The sequence below is a fragment of the Ornithorhynchus anatinus genome, chromosome 1, assembly GCF_004115215.2.
Source record: "Ornithorhynchus anatinus isolate Pmale09 chromosome 1, mOrnAna1.pri.v4, whole genome shotgun sequence".
NCBI lineage: Eukaryota > Metazoa > Chordata > Mammalia > Monotremata > Ornithorhynchidae > Ornithorhynchus > Ornithorhynchus anatinus.
This window is the reverse complement of record NC_041728.1, coordinates 144,929,757-144,950,742: the sequence shown is the minus strand read 5'-3', so window position 1 is coordinate 144,950,742 and position 20,986 is coordinate 144,929,757. Positions and strand designations below refer to the sequence as shown.

Below are 20,986 nucleotides of genomic sequence, written 5' to 3'. Positions count from 1 at the left end.
AATCAAGGAGATGCAGAATCGGGGGGGATGGGGGAGGAAAGGAGAGCTTAATCAGGGAAGGCCTCTCGGAGGTGGTGTGCCTTCAATAAGGCTTTGAAGTTGGGGAGAGTACTTGTCTGTCTGATTTTAGGAAGCAGGATGTTCCAGGCCAGAGGCAGGATGTGGGCAAGAGATTGGCAGTGAGATAGATGAGATTGAGGTACGGTGAGAAGGTTAGCATGAAAGGAGAGAAGTGTGGGGGCTTGGGTGGAGTAGGAAAGTAGCAAGGTGAGGTAGGAGGGGACAAGGTGACCTAGTGCTTTAAAACCAATGGTGAGGAGTTTTTATTTGATGCGGAAGTGGATGGGCAACCACTGGAGGTTCTTGAGGAGAGGGAAAATGTGGCCTGAACATTCTTGTAGAAAAAATGATCCAGGCAGCAGAGTGAAGTATTGACTGGAGTGGAGAGAGACAGGAGGCAGGAAGGTCATCAAGAAGGCTGATTCAGTATCAAGGTAGGATAGGATAAGTGTTTTTATTAACATGGTAGCAGTGTGGATGGAGAGGAAAGGGTGGATTTTGGTAATTAAGTGAAGGTTGAACTGACAGAATGTGGTGACAGATTGAATATATGGTTTTAATGAGGGAGATAAATAGAAATTATCACTCCAAAGTTATGGATTTGTGATAGGAGATCCTCGAAGTACACAATTCCTGTACTTTGAAGATCTAATTATTTTGTAATTTCAACATTTGACATTTTTAAAATGAATTTTCTTCATTTAAAAGTCAATCAGTTGAAATATTTTCCTGATGTCTCCCTTGCAGATCCGCCAAGTACACAATTCTTGTACTTTAAAAATCTAATTATTTTATTATATAACATTCCATGCATATTGATTTTTCTAGTATTTATTGCATTTTCTGAGAATTTAATGTGTGCACAGCACATTTGTATCTCAAAATTATCACTAACCCACAACCCTAGAACACCTCCTCAGTATGGCTCCTCCACTCCTGTGCATGAGCAGCAGGGTGCTACTAACTGAAATCTAGATACCAGGTCAACTTTGTCAATCAGAAATTCAACCTCACCTGCTTTAAGTGTGCCCTTTCCTCCATCCAGCAACATTATTCCTCCATCTTTATTTCTATGCCCACTACCTGGGACAGCTGCTTCAGATGATTAACTCCCTCCTTAAATTTCCCATCTCCCCTCTTCCCCCATCTCTTGCCCCTAATGATCTGGCCACTTTATTGATAAAATTGAACCCATCTTCCTTGCTCCTTTTCAGTCTCTTCCTCTTCTTGCACTCTCCTTGGCCTTCCCATCTTTCTCAGCAATATTCAAGAGGAGCTCTCCCAAGTCCTCTCAAATTCAACCCCCTCCACCTAAGTCTTCGAACTCATCCCCTCTCGCCTTAAAAAGACACTTGCCCCCCTCGCTTCTTCCTTCCCCAAATGCCGCCTTCAACTCTTCACTCTCCATTGGCTTCTTGCCCACTGCTTTCAAATATGCTTATGTCTCCCCTATCCAAAAAAATAAAACCCTCCCTTGACCCCATGGCTCCCTCCAGTTATTGCCACATCTCCTTCCTACCATTCATTTCCAAACTTGAATTGTCTACACCTGCTGTCTCGGCTTTCCCTTCTACAATTCGCCCCTGATCTCTTCCAATCTGACTTCCACCCCCTTCACTCCACAGGCACTGCACTCTCAAAGGTCATCAGTATTTCCTTCTTGCCAAATTCAACAGTCTCTACTCCATCTTAATCCTCTTTGACCTCTCAGCTGCCTTTGACACTGTAAATCACCCCCATTTGCTGAAAGCATTATCTAAGCTTGTCTTCACTGATACTGTACTGTCTTGATTCTCCTCCTATCTCTCTAGCCTTTCATTCTCAGTCTTTTTCACAGACTCCTCCTCTGCCTCCTCCCCCTAACTGTGGGAGTGACTCAGGGTTCACTTCTGAGTTCTCTTTTATCCTGCATCTGCGCCCAATCCCTTGGAGCACTAATTCACTCTCATGGCTTCAACTACCATGTCTAAGTGGATGATTCCCAGGCTACCACTCTAGTCTGACTTCTCTCCTTCTATGCAGTCTCATATTCCCTCCTGCCTTCAGGACATCTCTACTTGGATGTCCTGCCAACACCTCAAATTTAACATGTCCAAAATAGAATTCCTCATCTTCCCACCCAAACCCTGTTCTCCACGGGACCTGCCTATCACTGTAGACAGCACCACTATCCTCTGTCTCACAAACCCATAACCCTGGCATAATAACCTTGACTCATCTCTCTTATTCAGCCCGTATATTCAGTATGTCATCAAATCCTGTCAGTTCAACCTTCAACATTACTAAAATCCATTCTTTCCTCTCCTTCCAAACTGCTAGCAAATTAATCCAAGCACTTATCCTAACCCCTCTTAACTAGTGCTTCAGTCTCCTTGCTGCTCTCTCTCCATGCCTCTTGTCTCTCACCACTGCAGTCCATACTTCCCTTCTGTCTTGTTCATTTTTCTACAAAACCATAGGCTTTAAACATTCAGTCACCTTACCCACTCCAAACTTGCCTCCCTGATTTTCTACTGCAACCCAGCCCACACACTTTGCTCCTCTAATGCCAACCTCGAGCTCATCTATTACTCCACCAACCCCTCACCTAGGCCTCTGGCTGGAACTCCTTCCTCATTCATATCCAACAGACAATCAATCTCCCCACCTTTAAAACTTTATTAAAGGCACACCTCCTCCAAGAGGTCTTTCCTGACTAAGCCCTCATTTCCTCTTCTCCCACTCCCTCATTTACTCTCTTGAATTTAGATATGCATCCTTTATTCACCTCACCCTCAGTCTCACAGCACATGTGCACATATCTGTAACAAATATTCATGTTAATGTCTAGATCCCCCCTTAAGCCTGTAAGTTCCTTGTGGGTAGGAGACGTGGCTACCGAATCAGTTGGATTGTACTCTCCCAAGCACAGTGGTCTGCACATAGTAAGTGCTCGATAAATACGATTGATTGATTGCTAGTGAAGCAATCTGCATTACTAGCAGCCTACACAGGTCTCAGAGTAAAGAACACAAAATCCTAATTGTAGTGGTTCAAGAAGAGAATTGGTAGAGAAAAAGTGTAGGCAGCCGATGGGTCCAATTACACATATCAAATTAATCTTATTCTCTTTGGCTGATTCTTTTCTGAATCCTAAAGTTTACACCAGTTGTGACCTTATTTGCCATTCATCTCCAAACTGCCTGAATAGATAGCAGCCAAGCAACCCAGCCATCCATGGTATTTACTGAGCACTTAACTCTATGCAGTGCACTGAATTATGCGCTTGGAACAGTACAGTATAACAGAGTTCTCAGTCCACAGCAGGCGAAATTTTACCAAACCAAAAAAGTAGTCATATTTATTGATTGCTTACTATATACTAAGTGCTTGGGAAGGTACAATGTGACACAGTATAACAGAGTTGGAAGACATGTTCCTTGCCCACGATGAGCTTACAGTCTAAGATATTAATATTCTATCCCTAGCCTTTCTCCAATTATGTCACTTAAATAGCATGAATATCCCCAGAGTGTTCTAGTTTATCAAAAAGTGACACGAGTGGGCCGGTTCTGTGGCACAACCAGCTTCCTGATGCAACTTGATGATCCTAGAGCTTCAGCTAACATGACCTTCAATTTGCTCTGCATTTGATTTCATACTCCGGGAGTCTAGTTCCTACATTGAAACAGTACAGAATGTGCTTTCCCTGTCATTCTGGTGGGTTTAACCATCTAGAATATTTGGCCCATACGTTCATTGTGTTAAAATGATGATGATGATGATGACGGCATTTGTTAAGCACTTACCATGTGCGAGCACTGTTCTGAACACTGGGGTAGATATAGGGTAATCAGGTTGCCCCACGTGGGGCTCACACTTTTAATCCCCATTTTACAGAAGAGGTAACTGAGGCACAGAGAAGTCAGGTGACTTGCCCAAGGCAAGTAACTTGCCCAAGGTCAAACAGCAGACAAGTGGTGGAGGCGGGATTAGAACCCATATCCTCTGACTCCCAAGCCTATGCTCTTTCTACTAAGCCAAGCTTCTTCTCTTATAATGATGGTATTTGTTAAGCACTTACTATATGCCAAGCACTGTTCTAAGCGCTGGGGGGGGATAAGAGGTAATCGGGTTGTCCCTTGTGGGGCTCACAGTCTGAATCTCCATTTTACAAATGAGGGAACTGAGATACAGAGAAGTGATTTACCCCAAGTCACAAAATCTATTTTCAAAGTTTGTAGATTCTCTTTCATTGACATGTCCAAATTTCCAAATTTGAGGATTGGGATTCATACCTCAATATACATCTACTTTAGTCAGGAATACATCCCCTCCTCCGCCACCACACACACACACACACACACATGTTCCCTCTCCACACTTTGTGTTAATTATTCAATTTTGTTAATAGAGAGAAAATTTTCAGCTCAGATACTCTTTCAGGATGTAATATACTCATGGTCAATTTATATAATTCAGTTGAGGAATTGTTTGGTTTTTATTGAACGCCTTGCTGATGCCCCTGCCTCTTGTCTGTCCTCACTCCAGGCCATACTTCACTCTTCTGCTTGGATCATTTTTTCTACATGCAGGTCATATATCCCCCCCCACCCTCAAGAACCTCTAATGGTTGCCATCCACCTCCACATCAAACTGAAACTCCTTACTATTGACTTTAAAGCATTCAGTCACCCTGACCCTGCTACCTCACCTCGCTGCTCTTCTACTACAACCCAGCCTATACACTTGGCTCCTCTAATGCCAACCTTCTCACTATCTCGATCTCATCTATTTTGCAGCCAACCTCTCACCCATGTCTTGCCTCTGGACTGGAATGCCCTCCCTCTTCACATCTGACAGACAATTACTCTCCCCACCTTCATAGCCTTATTGAAGACACATCTCCTCCAAGAGGCCTTTCCTTACTAAGCCCTCCTTTCCTCTTTTCCCACTCCCTTCTGCATCAGCTTGACTTGCTCCCTTTATTCATCCCCCATCCCAGATCAACAGCGCTTATGTACGTATCTCTTATTTTATTTATTTATATTAGTGTTACGTTAAACCTCAAGACTATAAGCTTGTTGTGGGCAGGGAATGTGACTGTTATATTGTCATATTATACTCTGCCAAGCATCAGAATTGTGCCTGGCACATAGTAAGCACTTAACAAATACCATTATTAATATTACAGTACTCTGAATACAGTAAGTGCTCAATAAATACAATTGAGTGATTGACCAAAGTGATACAATGGAAGGAGGCTGGGTGTATTACCACAGAGCTTTAAAAAATCAAAATATAAAGTAATGAAGTTTCAAGTTAGAAGAAATTTACAAAGGATAAATGATTGTGGACACACATATTGTCTCTAAGAATACCAGAAGACCATTTTGGAATTTCACAGGTAAACAAATACAAATGCATACTAATGTTTCCACTGTGATGAAATTTCCACTGTCTTTTGCCTATAATGTAATTAGGCCTTATGTTTTTTAATAAATTATCAGGAAAGTAGCTGGTTTTATTCTGTGCTCTATTAGCAATTCTTACCCAGATTTCAACTAGGAAACTCAAGCTTCAAGGCTCTTCCTTTCCTTCTTGCATTAGTTAAAAAATAACCCATCTGTGCATAAAACACACCCTCATTTTAGTACCATTTGTTTTAGGTATCCTTCTGTTAAACAGTTGAAAACATGAAGTGGATTGCTTCTATCTGGATTTTACCATTTCTCAGAAAAACATGGGAAGTTCTAGTTAGTTGGACAGCAGTAGAAGACTTTAGTTGCTATTTGGAATTTCCTGTTTTAAGTTGAAGGGAGATCATAAAATGTAATGCCAACAAATAGCAGACTTTTTCAGACTCTCTCTTCTTCCTGATAAATGGTGGCCTTTTCATTTTATGATTCATAATCAAGTCAAATCATGAAACATTGATGAACTGGTAGCTGGGGATTGTAATGAAACCGAGTTAGATCAAACTTCTTTTGTAGTACTGATCACATTTCACTAGAAAAAGCAACTTCTAATAAAAGCAAATGTCATCAACAGGATGTCGAAATGCTAATAAAATTCACAGCCTCGGGAAATATTCCAAGCTACTTGCTTGGAGACATGTTGAAATATTGGGTGGTCCTGGTAAATAGAGACTTCACTCATTCTATTGTAGTTCATTCAGTCATATTTATTGAGCACTTACTGTGTGCAGAGCACTGTATTAAGCTTTGGGAGAGTACAACACAACAATAAACAGGCATATTCCCTGCCCACAGCGAGTTTAGTCTAGAAGGTGGGGAGATGGACATTTATATAAATAAATCCATTACAAATATGTACATATGTACATGGGGGTGGAAGAGGGGAAGGAAAAAGGGAGCCAGTCAGGGAAACATAGAAGAGAGTGGGAGAAGAGGAAAGGGGGGCTTAGTCAGGGAAGACTTCTTGGAGAAGATGTGTCTTCAATAAGGCTTTGAATGGGGGGAAGGTAACTGTCAGATTTGAGGAGGGAGGGCTGACAGTTGTAGTGTTGTTATTTTTCTTTTAAACCCAAACAGCACTGATCATAGCTAACTGTAAATCAGGTTACCTAACTTTTGGCATGGGAAGGACAGCAAGAGCACATTTATCAATAGAAATCTCACAGCACCTCCTATTTGACTCCCCCCTAGTTAGGCAGTGAGCAACAGGTGGGACAGGAACTATGTCCAATCTGAATATCTTGTATCTACCCCAGTGCATAGTACAGGGCTTGACACATAGTAAGCACTTAACAAATACCATAATTACCAGTGATTATTACCTCCCACCGCACTTCCCTGAACATCTGGGACCAGGGTTCACTTTGGGGTTTCTCTGTTGTATATTCAGCCAATGGCGAAAATACTGGAAGAAAGGGGACTGAGATCCCACTAGAACAACATAAAAATGTTGTCTCTCAATCTTTCAATATCTGTATATTTTAGAGAGAGATTCAGATGTTTTAAATATGTGTGTGTGTGAGAGAGAGAGAGAAAGGAAAATAGAGGATTGTTATCTGGTGGTAGGGTTTTATACCTTACTGCTGCTCCCTCTACCACCCCCCCTTCACCTCTCCGCAGCTAAACCCTCTTCTCCCCCCTTTCCCTCTCCTCCTCCCCCTCTCCCATCCCATCCCCTCAGCACTGTACTCATCTGCTCAACTGTATATATCTTCATCACCCTATTTGTTTTGTTTAATGAGATGTACATCATCCTGATTCTATTTATTTGCTATTGTTCTAATGAGATGTTCTTCCACTTGACTCTATTTATTGCCGTTGCTCTTATCTGTCTGTCTCCCCCGATTAGACTGTAAGCCCGTCAAAGGGCAGGGACTGTCTCTATCCGTTGCCGATTTGTACATTCCAAGCGCTTAGTACAGTGCTCTGCACATAGTAAGCACTCAATAAATACTATTGAATGAATGAATACCGGACATTATGCTTTTCAGTTGGTCAGTTTCCCACCCAGTTCTGTGGGAGAGGTTGGCAAAGGTCTGACCAATTCTTTAGAGAAGCAGCGTGGCTCAGTGGAAAGAGCTTGGGCTTGGGACCCAAAGGTCATGGGTTCTAATCCCAGCTCTGCCACTTGTCAGCTGTGTGACTGTGGGCAAGTCACTTCACTTCTCTGGGCCTCAGTTACCTCATCTGTAAAATGAGGATGAAGATTGTGAGCCTCATGTGGGACATCCTGATTACCTTGTATACCCCAGCGCTTAGAACAGTGCCCTGCACATAGTAAGCGCTTAACAAATACCAACATTATTAGTATTCAATACTTTGAACAGTGCTTGGCATGTAGTAAGTGCTTAGCAAATACCATTATTATTATTATTGGCCTTCTTCTCTGGTGGTGAGGAGGAGGGGGAGAAGGAAGAGAAGGAGGGAATGGCTGAGATATTGTAACCTCCCTTTCAGCCCCAGCTCTGGTGACAAGGACTTTGGGCTACTTCTACTACTAGAACTTTCCAAGTGCTTAGTACAATGCTTTGCACACAGTAAGCACTCAATAAATACAATTGAATGAATGAACTATTATTACTGACAACCTACTCACTACCTCAGTCTGGTCTATCTCCCCACCCACTCCTTGCTTATATCCCGCTTCTGGCTTGGAACTCCCATTCCATTTGTATCTGCCAGATCATCCATCACTCTCCCCACCTTCAAAGCCTTATAAAAATTACACCTCCTCTAAGATGCCTTTCATGTCAACACCTTATTTCCCCCTAATTTCTCTCCCTTCCATTTTGTTTATGCACTTGGATCTGAACTCCTTAAGTGCTTGATATTTGTCCCAACCCCAGTTAACCCCATGGCACTTATGTATATATCCTTACACCCTGCCTTTGCCTACCTGAAATAACATCATCATCATCATCACTGATATTTATTGAGTGCTTTTATTGTCCGTCTACTTCTCTAGACCAGAAGCGCCCTCTGGGCATGGATCAGGTCTACCAACTCTATTGTACCATATTCTCCCAAACACTTAGTACAGTGCTCTGTACACAGTAAGCACCCAATAAATACTACTGATTGAGTACTCCTCTGTTCATGGTTGAGTCTTGGGTTATATTAATTATGGTACTTGTTAAGCACTTACTATGTGCCAAGCACTGTTTTAAGCACTAGGGTAGATACAAGTCAATCAGGATGGACACAATCCTTGTCCCATGTGGAGCTCATTCTCTTATCCCCATTTTACAGATGAGGTATCTGAGGCCTAGAAAAGTTGTGACTTGCCCAAGGTCACACAGGAGACATGTGGCATTGGGTGCAATGATAGCTGGGGATGTAGTGGGCCAAGTCCTCAAAGGCATCATGGAACTCTGCCCCGGGGGTATTGGATCTCAACCAAAAATAGACTGTGAGCCCCATGAAGAACAGTGACTGTGTCCAACCTAATCAACTTGTGTCTACCCCAGAGCTTAGAACAGTGTTTGATACATAGTAAGCACTCAACAAATAACATAAAAAAAGTCTTTCTCAGCTGCAGAGGGATGGATCTCAGAGGCTGCGGTGGCAGTTTACAAATCAGATTGTAGTCCTATCAGCTCACCTTTTTCTGATTTTGGGCTTCAAATGAGTGAGGGCCTTGTTTTCATACCTGGATACCATTCCAGCATTTTCAATTGTTAGCTTTCACTCCCTGATTTTTAAAGAAAAATTTTAGCAAGTACCTGATACTCAAATAAATACTGTATCTTTCTACATCTGGATAATGTGTTAAATGCATATATAAATGACCTGTATTGCATGAAGAAGGTTAAACAAAGTCTCAGACAGTGCTGTATCCCAGCTGAAAACTGGGACTCAATTGCTTAGAACCGACCAGTGTGACACGCTGTCATTCAAGAAGGGAGTGGCTCTCCTGGAGTGAAAGTGTGGTATGGAAAGAGAGACCCAGAGATAAAACAGAAAACAGTGCTGGCTGTTACAAGCATTAAGTACAAACAGTGCAACAATCGACAACCTTTTTGTGTATCCATTGGGACCCGGATTTGGGATACTGCATCGGCCTTTTCAGCCACACACACGCAACTCATAGGTGAGCTTCACCGTCAGTGGTGTCTTCACCAAACAGGAAGGGCAACTTTATACATACATGTGGAAAGAGAGTGCTTCAAGCCAACAGCACTGCCTGGTAATAGTTTATAAGTATTAGATGCTAATATTTAGTTCTGTCTCCATATAGATTATTTTAAAAAGTAAACATTTAACTTTTATCCAGATGGTTAACTTTTGTCTTTGTAGTTTCTTTTCTGTAGCAGTGATTTCTCATAGTAGTACTGTCCAGTTGATGCTCCAAAGAGCTAATTATGCCTGATTAAAAATGAATAAACGTAGGACCTACTTTCGCTGGACTGGATTAGGGTGAACAATGAGAGGCAAAAGCCAGTAAGAGTTTCCATTCCCGGGGGGGAGACGCAGCAGTATGCAGAGATTAAGAACTAAATTAATTGCAACTATGTGGGGAGGTTCTAAATGATGGTAGGAAGCATATCTTAATTACCTAACAGGGCTCTTTAGGCCCCCTAAATTGGGTCACACTGGATATAATACAGTAAATGTTGAAATGAAGCATGAAGTATCCTTCAAAAATCATGACCTTCATAGTTCCTCTGTCTTATGAATGCTGCTAGTTTCTATTCAGTCCCTATCCATTTTCCTTCTCCATCTATTAAATATTTGGGAGGCAAGGGAGAATGAATTATATCCAGTTGGAACTATACCATTTCAACACTGAACTCTTCTTCTGACCCACTTTAAACTGTTCTTTTCATTTGAAACTGAACATTCTGGATTTCCACTCGGAACAAAAAGGTTGAATTTTTCAGGCTAAATACTGTACAAGAGAACACCAAAGGGAATTAAAAACCCTTTGACTTTATTAAAGCAGCTCACAGTACAAAATTTGTTATTACATTACGGTGTGTGGTTGTGAAGGGGAAAATAAATTGAAAGGCCCACGCCATGGTAGCATAAAAAGTAACAATAATGAGAATTGTGATTTGACCATGACCCCACAATATGTTTGATTTGTTTTAGGCACGACTGACCAAAGAACATCGCTGGGGAAGTGCATTACTCTCTAGAAACCACTCCTTAGAAGAGGAATTTGAAAGGGCCAAAGCGGCTGTTGAGGTAACTCTTTGAACACTTTACTATTGTACAGCTTCAGAGACTCAAGTTCAAAACTCAAATTCTGTGGGAAATATATGATGAAATTCTTTGGGAAACTTATCATGAACCCACCCTCTTTTACAGCTACATAAAAGAAGCCCAGCTTTTCTCTTCTTTATACATTTAAAATGAACAATTGATCAACTTCTGATCAAAGCACATTGGCATAGTATCTGTGGTTACTTCAAAAAATCATTTTCATAAAGGTTATTAGCTGTTTCCTTGGAGCCTCCTGGTGACTCTGAGGATATTGTAAAATCATTTACTGAAATCAGACTTGGGAATTTCCTTAATTGTTTTTTAAACTGCATAAAAATCCCTGGGTTCCTGTTCACTGATTCATTCATTCAGTAGTATTTATTGAACGCTTATTATGTGCAGAACACTGTATTAAGCACTTGGAGTCTCTCTAAGGTCACCCATGACCTCCTTCTTGCCAAATCCAATGGCTCTTACTCTATCCTAATCCTCCTCGACCTCTCAGCTGCCTTTGACACTGTTGACCATCCCCTTCTCCTCCACACCTTATCTCACCTCAGCTTCACAGACTCCGACCTCTCCTGGTTCTCCTCTTATCTCTCTGGCCGTTCATTCTCGGTCTCCTTCATGGACTCCTCCTCCCCTCCAATCCCTTAACTGTAGGGGTTTCTCAAGGGTCAGTTCTTGGTCCTCTTCTGTTCTCCATCTATACTCACTCCCTTGGTGAACTCATTCGCTCCCACGGCTTCAACTATCATAATCCTTTCCCTATGGACTAATGCGTCTGTATAGAAACAGTTTATGCATTTTGTATTGTGAGATTGATATTGAGTCTGGTGAATCTGAATTGAACCAAACCATGAGGTTCTGAGGACTCATTCATTCATTCATTCAATTGTATTTATTGAGTGCTTACTGTGTGCAGAGCACTGTTCTAAGCGCTTGGGAGGGTACAATATAACAACAAACAGACATATTCCCTCCCCTCAGTGAGTTTGCAGTCTGTGGGAACAGGGTTGGGGGGGGGGTAGACAGACAACAATACAACTAAATAAATTACAGATAAGTGCTGTGGGGCTGGGACAGGGGAAGAGCAAAGGGAGCAAGTCAGGGTTTTGCAGAAGAGAATGGGAGAAGAGGAACAGTGGGGCTTAGTGTGAGAAGGCCTCTCAGAGGAGACGTGCCATCTGGGCCATTTCTGGCATCTGGCAGCCCTGAGATGGAAATAAAGTTGCTGTCCCCTCCTTAGGTTGGGGGTCTGGGTGCCAGTGACAATAATTTCAATATATAATTTAATAACAATTATAATATAGTAATATTACAATATACAATGTTTGTTATATAATTACAATGTATAATTATACGGTATAATTTAATATTATTAATAATAATGGTATTTATTAAACACTTTGTGCCAAGCAATGTTCTAAGCATGGGGGTAGATACAAGATAATCAAGTTGTCCCACGTGAGACTCACAGTCTTCATCCCCATTTTACAGATGAGGTAACTGAGGCACAGAGAAGTCCAAGAACCAACAAGTGGGAGAGCCGGTAGTAGAACCCATGTGGTCTGATTCCTAAGCCCTTGCTCTTTCCACTAAGCCACGCTGCAGCTGCAGCTACTCCTGCTTCTACTTGGAGCTTGGGAGTCAGAAGGTCATGGATTCTTATCCTGACAATAAAATAATAATAATACTAATGACATTTGTTACATGCTTACTATGTGCAAAGCACTGTTCTAAGCGATGGGGAGGATACAAGGTGATCAGGTTGTCCCACGTGGGACTCACAGGCTTAATCCTCATTTTACAGATGAAGTAAGTGAGGCACAGAGAAATTAAGTGACTTGCCCAAAGTCACACAGCTGACAAGCGGCTGAGCCGGTATTTGAACCCATTACTTTGACTCCCAAGCCCGTGCTCTTTCCACTGAGCCACGCTGCTTTGCATGGCTGTTTCTCTGTTTAACTTGTCTGCAGTGTGACCCGGGGCAAGTCACTTCATGTCTCTGAGTCTCAGTTTCCTCATCTGTAAAATGGGGACCGAGACTGTGAGCCCTACATGGGACAAGGGCTGTGTACAACTCGATTTGCTTGTATCCACCTCACTGCTTCATACCGTGCCCGGGAAACAGTAAGCACTTAATAAACACCATCATCATCATCATTCTGTGTAACCTATTGATGTCATATAGACATTTGCTCAAGGTCTCCCCACCTAAATACACGAATAGTGCACCTTTCGGCAGGCTCCTTGCTTGCTTATTAAATTCATTCATTCAATAGTATTTATTGAGCACTTACTATGTGCAGATCACTGTACTAAGCGCTTGGAATGTACAAATCGGCAACAGATAGAGACAGTCCCTGCCCTTTGATGGGCTTACAGTCTAATCGGGGGAGACGGACGGACAAGAACAATGGCAATAAAGAGAGCCAAGGGGAAGAACATCTCATTAAAACAATGGCAAATAAATAGAATCAAGGTGATGTACATCTCATTAAACAAAATAAATAGGGTGATGAAGATATATTCAGTTGAGCGGACGAGTACAGTGCTGAGGGGGTGGGATGGGAGTGGGGGAGGAGCAGAGGGAAAGGGGGGAGAAGAGGGTTTAGCTGCGGAGAGGTGGTGGGGGGTAGAGGGAGCAGAGGGAAAGGGGAGGGCTCAGTCTGGGAAGGCCTCTTGGAGGAGGTGAGCTTTAAGTAGGGATTTGAAGAGGGGAAGAGAATTAGATTGTCGGAGGTGAGGAGGGAGGGCATTCCAGGACTGCGGAAGGACATGACCCACGGGTCGACGGCGGGATAGGCGAGACCGAGGGACGGTGAGGAGGTGGGCAGCGGAGGAGCAGAGCGTGCGGGGTGGGCAGTAGAAAGATAGAAGGGAGGAGAGGTAGGAAAGGGCAAGGTGATGGAGACCCTTGAAGCCTAGAGTGAGGAGTTTTTGTTTGGAGCGGAGGTCGATAGGCAACCACTGGAGTGACATGCCCAGAACATTTCTGCAGGAAGATGAGCGGGGCAAGAGAGGAGGAAGGGAGATCAGAGAGAAGGCTGACACAGCAGTCTAGCCGGGATATTAAGGTAGCCATTTGGGTGGAGAGGAAAGGGCGGATCTTGGCGATATTATAAAGCTGAAACTGGCAGGTCTTGGTAACGGATCAGATGTGTGGGGTGAATGAGAGAGCCGAGTCAAAGATGACACCGAGGTTGCAGGCCTGAGAGACAGGAAGGATGGTCGTACCATCCACGGTGATAGGGAAGTCTGGGAGAGGACCGGGCTTGGGAGGGAAGATGAGGAGCTTACAGCCGGCCCTGTCATATAGGCAATCTGGAAAATCACAGTTGTTGTGGAGTAATCGTAGTGGATAGAGTTTAGGCCTGGGAGTCACAAGGTCATGGGTTCTAATCCTGGCTCTGCCGCTTGTCTGCTCTATGACCTTGGGCAAGTCACTTCACTTCTCTGGGCCTCTGTTACCTCATCCGTAAATGGGAATTGAGACTGTGAGCCCCATGTGGGGCAGACAGTGTGTCCAACCCAATTTGCTTGTATCCACCACAGTGTTAGTACAGTGCCTGTCACATAAATAAGGGCTTAACAAATACCATAATTATCAATTATTATTATTAATTAAGCAAGCAGCAGTGAACTCAAGCAATTTCATAAAATTGGCATTTGCCGATTTACCCTTAGGATGATCCCCTTTCAGAAAAATAATTCCAGTTAGGATTTCCCAGTATAATCTGGCAGCCAGTGCTAGCACTCCATCATGGCACCGCCTGCCATCCGTCTTACTGTTTTATTACTGATTTTTGTTCTTGCGAAAGAGATATTTAAATATGGGCCTCTTGAAACTGATTAGCTGAGATAATTTGCTGGGCTAATGGATTTAACCTGTATGAGACCCATTCGGTATTAAAACAGCACCCAGTCTTCTGATCTTTGTCTTCTCATTCATTCATTCAATAGTATTTATTGAACGCTTACTATGTGCAGAGCACTGTACTAAGGGCTTGGAATGTACAAATCAGTAACAGATAGAGACAGTCCCTGCCCTTTGACGGGCTTACAATCTAATCGGGGAGACAGACAATAACATTAGCAATAAATAGAATAAAGGGGATGAACATCTCATTAAAACAATAGCAAATAAATAGAATCAAGGTGATGTATATCTCATTAACAAAATAATAGAATCAAGGGGATGTACATCTCCTTAACAAAATAAATAGGGTAATGAAAATATATACCGTTGAGCAGACGAGTACAGTGCTGAAGGGAGGGGAAGGGAGAAGGGAAGGAGCAGAGTAAAAGGGGGGAAAAGAGGGCTTAGCTGAGGGGAGGTGAAGGGCGGGTGGGGGGGAGCAGAGGGAAAAGGGGGAGCTCAGTCTGGGAAGGCCCCTTGGAGGAAGTGAGCTCTAAGTAAGGTTTTGAAGAGGGGAAGGGAATCAGTTTGGCGGAGGTGAGGAGGGAGGGGGTTCCAGGACCGCGGGAGGATGTGGCCCGGGGGTCGACGGCGGGATGGGCGAGACCGAGGGACGGTGAGGAGGTGGGCGGCAGAGGAGCGGAGCGTGCGGGGTGGGCGGTAGAAAGAGAGAAGGGAGGAGAGGTAGGAAGGGGCAAGGTGATGGAGACCCTTGAAGCCTAGAGTGAGAAGTTTTTGTTTCATGCGGAGGTTGATAAGCAATCACTGGAGGTTTTTAAGAAGGGGAGTGACATGCCCAGAGCGTTTCTACAGGAAGATGAGCCAGGCAGCAGAGTGAAGAATAGACTGGAGCGGGGAGAGAGAGGAGGAAGGGAGATCAGAGAGAAGGCTGACACAGTAATCTAGCCGGGATCTGATGAGAGTCTGTAGCAGTAAGGTAGCTGTTTGGGTGGAGAGGAAAGGGTGGATCTTGGCGATATTATAAAGGTGAGACCGGCAGGTTTTGGTGACGGATTGGATGTGTGGGGTGAATGAGAGAGCCGAGTCAAAGATGACACCGAGGTTGCGGGCCTGAGAGACGGGAAGGATGGTCGTACCATCCATGGTGATAGGGAATTCAGGAAGAGGACAGCACTTGGGAGGGAAGATGAGGAGCTCAGCAGTGACAGGTAGCTCAGAGACAACGGTTGGGATTTTATAATAATTTTGACATTTATTAAGCAGTTGTTAGGTTCTAAGTGCTCAAAAAATGCAGTTGAATGAATGAAATACGGTATTTGGTATTTTCTGATAAGTGCTAAGCACTTGGGAAAGTATGATACAACAGTAAACAGAGACATTCCCTGCCCACAATGAGCTTACAGTTTAGAGCAGAGAGAATTTAAGGTGAGATCCACGTTGGCTTTTAGCTCTCTGTTGTGAATTCCAGCTTGGTCTACTGCATAGAGCACGGACCTGAAAGTCAGAAGGACCTGGATTCTAATCCCTGCTTTGCCACTTGTCTTCCATGTGACCTTGGACAAGTCATCTAACTTCTCTGTGCCTGAGTTACCTCATCTGTAAAATGGGGATTAAGTTTGTGAACCCCAAGGGACAGGGACTGTGTCTAACTTAGCTTGTATCTATCCCAGCACTTATTACAGTGTCTGGCACATAGTAAGTGCTCAGAAAATGCAGTTGAATGAATGAAATATGGTATTTGGTATTTTCTGATAAGTGCTAAGCATGATACAACAGTAATCAGAGACATTCCCTGCCCACAACGAGCTTACAGTTTAGAGCACAGAAGACAGACATCAATACAAATAAAACAAATTGTAGATATGTACATAAGTGCTGTGGGGCTGGGAGGGGGAAGAGCAAAAGGAGCAAGTCAGTGCAACCCAGAAGGGAATGGGAGATGAGGAAAAGTGGGGCTTAGGCTAGCAAGGCCTCTTGGAGGAAATGTGCCTTCAATAAATCTTTGAAGGTCGGGGGACAGTAATTGTCTGTTGGATTTGAGGAGGGAGGGGATTCCAGGCCAGAGGCAGGGCATGGGCGAGAGGGCCGGTGGTGAGACAGATAAAATTGAGGCACAGTGAGAAGGTTAGACCTAGAGGAGCAAAGTGTATGGGTTGGGTTGTAGGAGAGAACCGAGGTGAGGTAGGAGGGGGTAAGGTGATGCAGTGCTTTAAAGCAATTGGTAAGGAGTTCTGTTTGATATGGAGGTGAGTGGGCAACCACTGGAGTGTTTTGAGGAAGGGGGTGACATGTCCTGAACGTTTTTGTAGAAAAATGATCCGGGCAGTGGAGTGAAATTTGGCCTGGAGTGTGGAGAAACAGGAGGCTGGGAAGTCAGCAAGGAGGCTGTTGCAGTAATCCAGACCATATAGGATGAGTGATATGTGGGTTGAATGAGAGAGAGGAGTCAAGGATAATGCCAAGATTACAGGAGGGATGGTGGTGCCATCTATAGTGATGAGAAAGTCAGGGGGAGGACAGGGTCTAAGTGGGAAGATAAGGAGCTCTGCTTTGGACATGTTAAATTTGCATATTTCCTAGATATTTACATGTGCGTAGATGTATGAGAAGCAACAGGCCTAGTGGAAGGGGCCCTGGCCTGAGAGTCAGAAGACCTGGGTTCTAATTCTGGCTCTGCCACCTGCCTGCTGTGTGACCTTGGGCAAGTCAATTCGCTGGGTTACACTATCCTCATCTGTAAAATGGGAATTCAGTACCTGCTCTTTCCCCTTCTTGGACTGTGAGCCCTATCTGGGAGAGTGACCGTGTCTGACGTGATTATCTTGTCTCTACACCAGCTCTTAATACAAAGCTTGGCACATACTAAGTGCTGAACAAATACCAGAATTATATGCCAGGCACCGTACTAAGCGCTGGGATGGATACAAGCAAATAGGGTTGGACACAGTCCCCATTCTGCATAGGGCTCACAGTTTTCATCCCCACTATGGCATTCCTTAGTGTGCCCTCCCTAAGCATTTAATTTGGTACCAAATTATTTATGAATAATTGATGAATTGGGAAGAATAGAGATCAAAATGATGTAGTATGTCAATATGTAATTTATTTCAATGAGGGATTTAATTGTTTTATTTACATAAAATCTGTACATCCTAATCAACAAAATGGCAGTAAATTGCAGAGTAGATGACACTCTGGCAGTCCTTGAGAGATGATCTATCTATCTCAGAGAGATTAACATTTTTCACCCAAGAACAGAACATCTAATAAGTATGTGTATGGAGAGCCAAGTCCTAGCTATTTGCAGTGCAGTGGGAGGGTTACATTTTAATTCATGTTTTAATCACTTTGTCCAGTGACTTAGTATTGCCAAGTTGGCAAGTTCAAAAACTGAATAACTTAATAAAATAAGGGGAGAAAAAAGAGAAAAGGAAGAAAAAGGGGGAAGTGTTAATGGGAGTACCTCTCATAGATCTGTTTTTGTGCTAACTGGAAAAGCAACGTTGTCACCCTAAAAAGTCTGCATTTCCCAAGAATTAAGGGCCGTTACTCCCCTCAGTAGAACTTAGGTACATGTCTTTCAGCTTTGTTGTTTGCCCCTACTTTTAATTAATTACTGCCTTCCTCAGTAGATTTTAAACAACTTGAGGGCAGAGATCATATCTACCATCTTTATTGTACTCTCAATGTGTTTAGTACAGTGCTCTGCACTGCTATTGATTGATTTAAGTTCAGGCATAAGTATTCCAAAAAGTGCCATTAAATCTTTGTATTTTAGAAAGATTGGTTGGGAATTGAGGGTTATGAGGAGTCTATTTTTTTTTTTCTATTTTGATTGTATTGATGGTGGCTGAGGAATTCCAAGAAATCCCCTATTTACAATATAGACTAGATCTTTTGGTATGTGTATTATATCATGAGAATGGAGGGGTGGGAGTAAGGAATTCTTGCTTCCTTCTTATTCCACATCCACTCTCCAAAAAGAAATCTGGCAGTTAATTTGAAGACCCATAAAATATAAACATGTCAGTCACATCCCCAAGTAACCAACTCTACCACTCTCAGGATAACAAAAGAAATTATTTGTACCTGACCATCTTCAATATGACAATACTGTATTAACAGTTAATATCCAAAATATTTGAGGCAGCCACATCCTAGCCTCTGTAGCCTCAGTGTGTTCGGTTTATCTCTACCAGAAAATCGAGGCATATTGGGGGTGCTAAACTCATTGGACAAAACTCTTGTATTAGTCATAGCTTCACCTCTGTTTGTCAGAAACCTCTAATCAAATGAAAGGGAATATGCATGATACCCATGTCTAGCTAGTTACTAGCCCATCTGCTGGCCATTTTTCTTTGGGCTGGAGTATGAATTTGGTTTGTCTTGGGTCATGGTGAGGTAGGCTCTTCATATGTCCTGACTGTGGTAGAGCCAGTTTAGGGGTACATTATTTTTTATTGATATTGTTAAGTACTTACTATGTGCCAGGTGCTGGAGTAGATACAAGTTACTCAGTTTGGACACGGTCCATGTGTCTTTGGGGCTCACAGCCTTAAAACCCATTTCCAGATGAGGTACCTTAGGCAAAGAGAAGTTAAGTGACTTGTTCAAGGTCACAGAGCAGATGTATGACAGAGCCAGGATTAGAACCCAGGTCCTTCTGACTCCCAGGCCCATGTTCTGTCCACTAGGTCATGGGGTTTGCATTTTCACAGGACTCCACATCAAGGAAAACTTGTCCGATACCACCCACAGGCTTACAGCTGTCTTTCACAATGTTGCATTGTGAATTGCTAGGTGTGTGTGCTGTCAGCAGAACATTCCCTAATTCTACCTTCATGCTGTAGCCCAAAATCAGAGCTGAGTCTAATGTCCAAGGTACCGTGGTTTAAGATTTTGGTAGTCCTTGAGTTCAAGAAACTGTGATCTCTTTTGGGAGAAGAAACTTTCTTCCGGGCTTCAAAAGGAGTAACAGAGTATTTCCTTAAGTTGTGCACTATAGCGTTGGAGGAAAATTAATGGAGGGAAAGTATTTTGTTGGTTGTTTTAAATGGTATTTGTTAAGCACTTACTAAGCACTTTGTTAAGCACTTAGCTCTGTTCTAAGCACTGGGATAGATAGAATTAATTGGGTAGGATGTAATCCATGTTCCATATGGGGCTCCTTTCTCTCTCTGGCCGCTCATTCTCAGTCTCCTTTGCGGGCTCTTCCTCTGCTTCCCAACCCCTAACTGTGGGGATCCCTCAAGGATTAGTTCTGGGTTCCCTTCTATTCTTCATCTCCACCCACTCCCGTGGAGAACTCTTTCGCTCTCATGACTTCAGCTACCACCTCTAGGAGGATGATACCCAAATCTACATCTTCAGCCCTGATCTCTCTCCCTCTCTGTAGTCTCACATTTCCTCTTACCAAGTAAAGGACATGTCTACTTGGATGTCCTCCAGTCACCTCAAGCTTAACATGTCCAAAACAGAACTCCTTATCTTCCCTCCCAAACCCGGTCCTCCTCGTGACTTTCCCATCATTGTAAATGGCACCACCATCCTTCCTGTCTTCCAGACCTGTAACCTTGGTGTAATCCTTGACTCCTCACTCTCATTCAACTCACATATTCAGTCCATCACTAAATCCTGTTGTATCCACCTTCACAACATCATTAAAATATACCCTTTTCTCTTCATCCAAACTGCAAGTTAACACAATCTCTTATCCTCTCTTATCTTGATTACTGTAACAGCCTCCTTGCTGACCTCCAAGCCTCCTGTTTCTCCTCACTCCAGTCCATATTTCACTCTGCTGCCCAGATCATTTTTCTGCAAAAAACGCTCAGGACATGTTTCCCCACTCCTCAAGAAGTGCCAGTGTTGCTCACTGTGGGCAGAGAACATGTCTGTTTATTGTTATCTTGTACTCTCCCAAGTGCTTAGTACAGTGCTCTGCACACAGTAAGTGCTCAATATGATTGAATGAACAAATAAGCAGCCTTATATTGCAGGGAGGAAGACTTACTCCCCATTTTGCGGATGAGGTAAATGAGGCACAGAGAAATTAAGTGACTTGCCCAAGGTCACACAGCAAACAAGGGACGAAACCTCCGACTCTCAGATCTGTGCTCTTTCCACTAGGACACAATGTTTCTCTAATCTGAATCTCTTGCTGACTGTAACATAAAACATGATAGAACACTTTAGGAAAGTGCTATCTAAAAAACAGAGTTTTCCACTCAGGGAAGGAGAGGTAGGGTAAGATTTGAAACTTCAATTTTTCAGAACTAGGCAGTAACATAGGTCAGCCTGTTCAAATGCTCCATCTTGTTAGTTTGTATCTCTGTCAAAGTAATTGTAGTAAACCAGGAAATAACAAGAGTCCTAACCCCAA

General features: G+C 43.1%; 1 protein-coding gene across 9 annotated transcripts in view; it reads left to right on the top strand.

Annotated features, from left to right (window-relative positions):
- Positions 1 to 20,986, top strand: part of PEX5L (peroxisomal biogenesis factor 5 like) — a 288,594-nt gene that overhangs the window by 214,838 nt on the left and 52,770 nt on the right. For all 9 annotated transcript variants that reach the window (XM_029066471.2, XM_029066450.2, XM_029066482.2 and 6 more), the window contains one exon: positions 10,608 to 10,703. In XM_029066471.2, the coding sequence (XP_028922304.1) occupies positions 10,608 to 10,703 (96 nt within the window). The remainder of the gene's footprint in view (positions 1 to 10,607; positions 10,704 to 20,986) is intronic.